Source organism: Brassica oleracea, chromosome C1 (assembly GCF_000695525.1).
Source record: "Brassica oleracea var. oleracea cultivar TO1000 chromosome C1, BOL, whole genome shotgun sequence".
Taxonomy (NCBI): Eukaryota; Viridiplantae; Streptophyta; class Magnoliopsida; order Brassicales; family Brassicaceae; genus Brassica; species Brassica oleracea.
The window spans coordinates 28771780-28781588 of NC_027748.1; the positions used below are offsets into that span (position 1 = coordinate 28771780).

At 31.6% G+C, this 9809-nt stretch overlaps 1 protein-coding gene across 1 annotated transcript; it reads right to left on the bottom strand.

The window, feature by feature from the left end:
- Nucleotides 1-3737: 3737 nt before the first annotated feature.
- LOC106313104 (serine/threonine-protein kinase At5g01020) lies at nucleotides 3738-6903 on the bottom strand. The gene is made up of 5 exons (XM_013750846.1): nucleotides 6428-6903; nucleotides 5803-5938; nucleotides 5577-5713; nucleotides 5317-5440; nucleotides 3738-4302 (listed from the first exon to the last, which is right to left on the bottom strand). The coding sequence occupies exons 1-5, from the start codon at nucleotides 6866-6868 to the stop codon at nucleotides 3887-3889; spliced, it is 1254 nt and encodes a 417-aa protein (XP_013606300.1). The 5' UTR covers nucleotides 6869-6903; the 3' UTR covers nucleotides 3738-3886.
- Nucleotides 6904-9809: the final 2906 nt, after the last annotated feature.

The following is a 9809-nucleotide window of genomic DNA, read 5'->3' on the forward strand; positions in this document are numbered from 1 at the left end:
GTTGGATGTCGGATTCAGTGTCAGTAGGTCCTCCTTCGCCAGTTTCAGATTCAGTTTTGTTCATTTCTTCGCTTTTTGCTAAAAAACATCTATCTTGTCCCTAGTTCTATTTTCTGGTCATGGTGAGAACCAGCCTGCTGGAGAAAAATTCAAGGAATTGCAAATAACTAAATATTAATCTTGGGTTGGTCGACAGTTGACAGATTCGAAGATAATACCTTCTCAAATTCTTCTTCTCAAACATTAATGACATAGATGTTTTCTTTAATGTGTCATGAATTTTTAAAAATTGTCGAATATGTTTGAGGTCATTGTATAATTTAATAATTATCATTTTTGTTATGGTTTTTTATTTAATAAAAATACAATTTCATTCTCATGTGAATCTGATCATTTTCGTTTATTTGGAAGATGAAATGAGATTATTAATGTCTATAAGATGTGATTTTATTTTGGATTTAAAAATATTTCAATGTGTTTAATTTACTACTTATATATTTTGACATAAAATAAAAAAAATATTTTAAGTGAACATTTATATTTATAATTTTATATTAAACAACTGAAGCCATCATCAAATCAAAAATCATATTGGACTTGTTTTTAAAAACTTTGAACCAAGCTGAGTGATTGAATATAATAGTTAAAAATAATTTAAATCAATTTATGATGGAATTAATAAGGGTAATAGGAGCCTGTGAAAGATCTGATCATATTCCCTATCCTTAATCTCACGTATTGAACATTTTTCCTGTTTTGACAAATATGTACCTTGTTTATTTTAAAATTCAATTAGAAAATTTACAGATTTAAAATTTTGTGATGTCTTATTCTATAATTTTTCTATCTCCTTGCATCAATTAACTTTTATTTGTAACAGATACAATATTTAAGAGAATTATTTGTTTGTATCTCTTATCGAAGTTGAAGTTAAATTTTTCGATAATAACAACAAAAATCAGAAGAATAATAACATGGCAAGCCAGTGCACTTGCGACTAATAAATATGTTTCATCTCCATAGGCTTCTGCTCTCGATTTTCTGTATCTCTTAGAATTTCCAATTCCTCTTTTCTCTTAAAATCTTAAATTCACCCATTCAGCTTTCTATTTCCACATCTGTCAGACTGTCACAAAAAACAATGATCGATTATGTTTTTCTTTAAACAACCATTTTCTTCTTATCCTTCTTTTTTTTCACTTCAAGCTTCACCATCTCAGTATTTTATTTGTACAGAGGAATATATCATCTTATAAGATTAAAAAAAAACGTTTTTCTGAAAAAAATCTACCCCAGACTGGTCTCCTAAGAAGAACATGTGTACCTTCCATGGTATGACTTGCATAGATGACGATGTTTCCTCAATTTTGATCTCAGTTCCAAATCGCTCAACATTGGATTCAATCGTTAGAAGAGTTTTTGTGTTATTATGATTGTAAGGAATGAAATTGTGAATTTACTGATACAATCTAACCTATTTATAATTACAAATTCACCGACTGGAAGAAAAGATGATGCAATGAATGTGAAAACATGGAATGAATGGGGGAGATGGAGTTAATTGGTAAGTTAATGAGAGTGGTTGAATGCATATGAGATCCGTGACCTTCCAGGTTTTCTAAGGCAAGTAAGAAGTTACGCGAACTTAAGCCGAAATCAATTCTTGATATGAAAACCCAAAAATAACGTCATCGAAAGAATAAAATGAAGTCTCAACAGGTGTCATTACCTAAAGAGACTAATTAGTGACGTAGTAGCACAAGAGAAGAGAGTAACTCTTCTTTATATATATAGATAGATAGATTTATAGTTAGACTAAAATCTTTCTTAGTGCAGTTTTACCATTAATGAGATATTTAGGAAATGAATAAATTGATGCCATTTCTTGTAATAAATACGTTGGATAAAGGTTATTTTCATTTTATGATTCTATTTTAATAAGATATATGGTTTTCACAATCTAGGATACGTTGAAAATATAAGTTTAAAAAAAAAAATATATATATATAAGTATATTCGTTGGTAAAGATTTTCAGTTTTTGTAATGCTGTTAATTCATAATTAATATCTAAAAATTGAAGCATAAAGGTATGTTTTACAGCAAATTTTCAATTAATTTGAATTTCTAAATAAACTACTAAATAAATTATTTAAGAGAAATTAGATCATATAACCATGACGATATTAAAATTTGGTAAATGACCATAACAAGTCATATGCTATAATATTCTAGTATTTCTATAAATTTTGAAAAATCATGTTTGATTAAGCAAAATGGGTTTTCAAGTTTATACTATATTATAAATCCATTTAGTGTGGTTTAATTTCCTTTTCAATGAGATTTGGATATATAGATTAAAGATAATTTGACGTGAATTGATTTCATGATCAAAACTCTAAAACATTCCTTATATTTTCTATATTATCGTTTTGTTTTCCTTAAACAACCAATCAGTTATAGCATATTGTAAATAATTTATCTATTTTAGTGAAATGGTAAAGGTTATTTTCATTTTATGATTAATAAGATATATGGTTTTCTACAATCTAGGATACGTTCAAAATATAATTTTTAAAAATATAAAAGTATATTCGCTGGTAAAGATTTTCAGTTTTCGTATTATTGTTAATACATAATTGATATCTAAAGAAAAAATGTATGTTTTACAGCAAATTGTCAATTAATTCGAATTTCTAAATAAACTACTAAATTAATTATTTAAGAGAAATTAGATCATATAACCATAACAATATTAAAATTTAGTAAACGACCATAACAATTCACATGCTATGATATTTAATATTTCTATAAGTTTTGAAAAGACTCAATTGGTTTGATTAAGCAAAATGGGTTTTCAATTTTATACTATATTATAAATTCATATAGTGTGGTTTAATTCCTTTTCAAATGAGATTTGGATATACAGATCAAAGAGAATTTGATGTGAGTTGATTTTTAGATTTTCATGATCAAAACTCTAAAACTTTTTTTTATATATTTTCTATATTTTCGTTTTGTTTCCCTTAAACAACTGATCAGTTATAGCATATTGTAAATAATTTATATTATTCTATTTTAGTGAAATAGTATAGTATGTTACAAAAAAAAAAATTCCTCCTCTTCTTTTTCTTCACCAATTTCTCATAATCTTATTTACTCTTTGTTCTTCTTCATACCTCTCTCTTTCTCTCTCTTTTGTTCTTTTTTCATGTCGTTGTTCTTCCTCGCTTGGCCCCTCAACTCTCTCTCCCCTTATTCTCTTCCTTCTCCTCTCATTCTTCAATTCACCATTTTGCTCCTTTTCATCCTCATCTAGCTTTTTTCTTTTTCCTTCTCTGCTTCTTTTTCGCTTTTATTCTTTCTCTTCGCAGTTTTAAGAACAATTATCTTTGTCGATATTATATTACTATAGACTAAATTATGTATTATGTAGTTAAAAAATATAGTACATTATATTTTGTGAGTTTCACATTGTCATTCTCACGCGCACGCGTTATTAAGAACATTACGGTCACTTTTATGTGCTAATTGTCCCATCTCTGGATTGAAACTGTAGAATGGGTAAATTCTTCGTATTTGGACCCTTATAATATTCATCAAATTACCTCCATCATTTAAAAGGGTTAAAAAATATTGCATATCTACGAAACCGTCCCATTTTAAAAAGAAAACACACGACAACGATAGCTAACTTTTTGGACAAGATTTCCTTTCACACAATGTTTTGGACAGTGGCTAACAATAATGCCAATCACGGTGGAAGGACTCAAACATGGTCTTAAAAATGACTGCTCATATACTTACACTATGTCACACACTTAGATATTTTGTAGCCAAATATAACACAAAAGACAATCTTTTATTGAATTTCTTCAATCCATATATTCAAGATCTTAGTGAACCCGGAGCTGATTTTCTACCGCTCCCACTATTTCCTCTAACCTTAGGCGACCTAGGAGACGGTGGCCAGTGGCCAGAGGAAACCGCCATGTCCTTATGATGCATGAGACTCTCTAGAACCTCCACAACGGCAAGCATCTTAGGCCGGTCCTTAGGGTTAGGGCTCACACACTGTAAGGCGAGAAGAGCCGTATCCTTAGCCGCCTTGACAGAGTATTGACCAGCGAGCCTCTGGTCCATAACGCATCGGAGACGACGGCTGCTGGTTAAATAAGGCTTTGCCCAATCGATGATGTTCTGCTGGTTTTTCGGCCGTGACTTTTCGGTGGCTCTTCTCCCCGTTAGGAGCTCGAGTAACACGACTCCGTAACTATACACATCACTCTTTGTCGTTAAATGCCCTGAAAGTGTTATTCCCATGCATTAGAGAATTAAAGAAATAAAATGTACTATTTGATAATCATATTAAATTAAATGCCTACATTTCCAGATTAATTTGTAGTTGATTAACATTTATGTGTATTGCTTATTTCTTCGTTTTTCAAACCTCTAAATAACTATAATAATTAGGCCTGGGCGTTCGGGTCTTCGGGTCGGATTCGGGCTGATTCCTTTGGGTACGGGTCTTTCGGATCCTAAATATTTAGATCCAATAGGTACTTAAAAATTTTCGGTTCGGGTTCGAGTCGGTTCTTTTCGGGTCCGGGTCGGTTCGGGTCTATAATTAAAATACCCATAAAATACCCGTAAGTTTTTTGGTCCATATCGGGTCCAGATCGAGTTCGGGTATTTCGGATCTGAAAAGGACATGACATATCCAATTCCATCAATTTTAGTTAATATTTTCATATATATCTAAAATTTTACAAAATAACTTAAATAAAACTATTAATAATTAAATTAAAACATTTTTAAACTCTAAATTTTACATTTTAAAACTTCATATTACTTAAAAAATGTTACAAAATAATAACAAATGTTGTTAACAAAATATATTTCAACTAAATCATAAAATAATATATATAAAATAGAACACAAAAACATCATAGTTTTAGATATACATATTCTTAAGTCAGGTACAAATCGGTTCTTATCGGGTCGGGTCTATTTGGGTCGGTTCTTTTCAGGTCCGGGTCTATTCGGGTCGGTTCTTTTTGGGTCTTGGGTCTATTCGGATCGGTTCCGGTTCTTTCGGGTAAAAAAAATTTAGACCCAAAAAGTACTTGTAAATTTTCGGTCAGGTTCCAGATCGGGTATTTTTGAGTCGGTTCCGGTTTCGGGTTTTTGGATTCAGGTTAAAATGTCCAGGCCTAATAATAATTTTAATTAATAAGTATGCTTAAATTTAATTGCTGAAAAACAATTTGGCCAAACAAATTCTGTTGGAAAAGAGAAGAAATTTGTGTATTTCACACCTGTTGAAACATATTCAGGAGCAGCATAACCATACGTGCCCATGACTCGAGTTGTGACATGAGATTTGGATCCTTCTGGTCCCATTGTTGCCAAACCAAAATCTGACAGTTTCGCAGTAAAATCCTGGAATTTTAACAACTCACATCAAATATATAAACCTTTTGTTAAAATATATTGATAATATTATTAATAATATTTTGGCTTTTTGTTTGACAATATGTTGTTGAAAAGAATTATTAAATAACAACTAAAAGGATACCGAATCGAGTAGTATATTGGAAGTCTTAAAATCACGGTAGATTATTGGACTCTCTAAATCATGCAAAAAGGCCAAACCCTTAGCAGCCGCGACAGCTATTTTCAGCCTCGTCGCCCACGGCAGCGATATCGAAATCCCTGGTTGTTTATATAACAAAAAGATATGCCGGTTACAATAAGAGCCATGGAAGATATACCTACGAAATAATTAATTATTCTTTTCTTACGTTTGAAGAGGTGGTTTTCCAAGCTACCACGTGACATGAACTCGTAGATGAGGACTCGTTCTTCCTCCTCGCAGCAGTAACCGATAAGTTTGACTAGATTCGGGTGCTTTAGTTGTCCAAGGAGTATGACCTCAGACTGCAAATGAAAATAAAACATATGATATAAATCAAGTCATTATATTCATAGAGAATAAATTTGGAAAATACGTGTATATATGCATCATGCATGTATAGAGTATACCAAAGTTCTCTCACCAACTATTATATTCTGCTAACCAAAAAAGATTCTTACGTTTTACGTGACACCTTAAAAATAGAAAACGACAAAGCTCATATATATGCGTACTTAATCCATAATATAAACAAACATATTTTTCCCATGTAGTTTCATACCCTACAGTTCTAAAAGATAAGGACGTGAGTCCAAGTATATCTTTGACTTTGAAATACAAAATAAATAAATATGAGGAGTGGTTCGTTTCTTCAGAATTATATTCTAACGTAGCCTGTCGTTCCAACCAAATATGTGTCAAATGGAAATAATTAAACACTAATAGGAGAACAGTGACAAATGAAAAGAACTCAGTAATTATTCAGGCATGCTATTACTAGTAAACGTTCTTACAAGCCATTCACGATGTCCTTGAAGCCCTTCAATGTCCAGTAGCTTGACAGCAACAGGCTGAGCTTTGAGGCTTTGTCTGAAATTCTCATCGATGTAGCCTTTATAAACTTTACCGAACCCACCTTCTCCGAGAAGATAGTTCCGAGAGAAGCCCTGCGTGATCATTTTAAGTTCACACATCTGAAAATCCACTAAATCGGCTCCAAGAGCCTCTGCAAGATCTTCGTTAATCCTAGCCGATGAAGAACGGCTTAGATCGGCGAAGGAGAGTCGCCGGAAAGAAGGAAGTGGTCCGAGATGGTTCTTGGAGTCTGATTTGGATGGTCGGCAACGGCTTAAATTTCCCAAGACGGTTTGATCACCGACGGAGCAACAGTTTGAGGCAAAGGGTTTCCATAGCGGTGAGGATTTGGTAGATGTTGCTGGTGAGGAGTCTCTCATTGAGAAAGATAGTTTACCTAAATGTTTTGTGCTTTAGATTTTTAAGGAGTCAAAAGAATGATAGGTGGGTTGGGTCTTATTTATACATGTGAGATAGGGACTATGCGTATAAGACGTGACTATGTGAGAGGATTACGGCTATAACAAACAAGAGTAAAAAATAATTTAGTAGAAACCATTTGTCGAAACTATTAAATTAAGAGGTCCAATCATCTTCGAAATACATTGCTTACGTACCTATACATTTAGTTTCCGCATAAAGAAGGAAAATGTAAATTTGATAATAAGTTTACTAATTATCGTGTAGACTCCAACTCAATGTTATATTATTAGAAAATGTGAAATAGCGGGGTTTTAGTTCTCAAATAAGAGGATAAGACTGAATAAAAGTATAGGATAGGGGTGTGTTCTTTCTTTAACTGCCCTAACCACTCTACTCAAACTTGGGGTTTTTCGTCATGATGTCTTCTCTTTTGACTCATAGTTTGAGATATGTGTGTGTGTCACCATTTCTCTATTTTTTAATTTGGGTATTTCGTGCCAATGGAAAGATCCATACCAATTTTCAAGGAGAACTGCAGTTAACCGATGGGTGTTTTTTAACGAGGCCTAAAATATAGCTTCATATCTGGGTGGTTAAAAGTTCTTCGATTATGAAAGCAGGTTTATATCTTGGATTGCAATTTATTCTTCTCTCTTCAAGAACTTCTCATTGTTTCATTCTAATCACAGGCTCCGGCTGCTCTCAAATCGGAGTCGGGTTAGTTGTTTCTCTTTGTTTTGGTTTTGGAATATCCTCAGTTTCATATCATTAGTACACAATTACTCTTTAATTTTTTTTTTAAGATCCATTTTTCATTAAAAAAAATTATTTGGTTATGTTAGAGAGGGAAGTAAATTAATTTATTAAGTTAACTCATAACCCAAAACAACAATCAAATTGTTAATGAGATATAACCCAAAACTTTTTCTTGATAAATTGATTTTAATAAAATATTGATAATCACAAGTATACAATAATTGCAATTATGTTATTAATATGTTTTCATATATATAAATTTAGCATACTTTTTTAATAGTAAGAACTTCTAAAATTTTCGATACTAATCACTTTTATAAATATTTAAAGTGACGACCACAATTTTTAAACTACCCAATATATTTTTTGAACTTTAATTGAAAAAAGTAGATTGCAATAAATAGGTAATACATTTTGGAAATGAATTTTAATATATATGTATAACAGCCATAATTTTTAACGCTTTTATGTCAATCTAGTTTTCAAATTTTTCTAAAGTAACAGTTACAGTTTTAAAGACACAATTTCTACGTCTACAATTCTAAAGTCAAAGCTTAAATCAAAAATCACTACTAATAAGACCCTTTATGTGTTAAGAATCAAAGTTATTGACCTAATAATCCAAAATATAAAGAAATCCAAAATTAAATTATGATTGTGGCCATGGTTTTATAAATTTTGCAAGGAAGTTCCTGAACAGATGATTTTCTTTTTCAATCTATTTACTTCTTGCTTTTTTTTTTTTTTTTTTTTTTTTTTTGTTTTTTTTTCATTCTTGCGAAAATCAAAAGAGCAGTTAAATTGAGATAATGGATGATGTCTGCAAAATTGGATAATGTTAGCTAAATAAATTTCGTTGCAAATAATAAAGAAAAAACTTATTTTATCATTGACATCACGATTCGTCCTGCTCCACCTTTTCAAAACTATTGGGCATTCCATTCCATTTTTATTAAAATGAATTGGGTTTTGGATAAAGTGATCTAACACTTTTTAAAACAAACCTTAGTTTTATTTAGAATATATTAACATGAAATGCCCAATGGAATTTTTAAAACGGCTAGTAAATCTTCTTAACCATCAGCATTTGATCAAAAAAAACCATCAGCATTAGTATCTTTTACCAGAAATGATAATAATATAAATTACAATAGCAATTCTAGTTTAAACTATAAAATTTTAAAGATGGGATGACTTTAGATTTATTTACACAATTTTCTTGTAAATAGTTGTCTTGTAACTTCATTCCTTTTTCGTTTCTTTTCCTATTTTTATCTTCTCTTTCTTCATCCACTTAAATCAAAAGGTTTTGGAATGAGTGGGTTAATTAAGATTATCAATACAATTTTCTTTCGTTCAGAATAAATTCGTTTAATAGAAAATTAATTTTCCTTAACTGATACTCCAACCGGTTTAACGTAATGCAGACAAGCAATACTTCGAGCTTAGCTGGTCGTAAAAATTAGAGACAACCCCCTATAAACTTCCTAATAATTTGAAAGATTAAACTTAGGTTACACCCAAAAAAAGAAAGAAGACATATTTGAAGTTTAAATAGTAAAATCCTGTCTGATAGAACTGAGAAAGTGGAATGTGATTGTTATATTTCACTTTATCTTTTGTTCATTTTAGTAAAAACAAAGTCACGACTTGCCAATCAGCAACCAATTAACTTACTAAACTTAATTTACCCTCAACTATCAAAAGTTACATCGAGCCACTCCACTACTCAACAATCTTGTAATTTTCACCACCAAATTCATAAAATACGATGGTAAACCCCATCAAACTGATATTAAAACCTACACGTAATCATAATTGAAACACCCGCCCCTTCCCCATTTCCAACCGGGGTTCCTGGGCGCGGGGTTTAGGACACACATGTCTACTTTCCCGACATCTCCGTGTGTCCCGTTTCTGGTCCCATGAGTTTCAGGTGTGTTTCCTTTCTTACCATTGACATTTCCACTTATAGTTCTGCAAAAAGGAAGAGAGAAAAAGAGAGGTGAGTATGAATACTCAGTGAAGCGATTCTAGACCAGTCTCCCCCATGAGCTTTTATACTGCTCAATGAGAAACGAGAACCGACTAGTCACTACACCCATTTCTTAACTAGCTATTAAGGTTTCATTTCACGAAAAA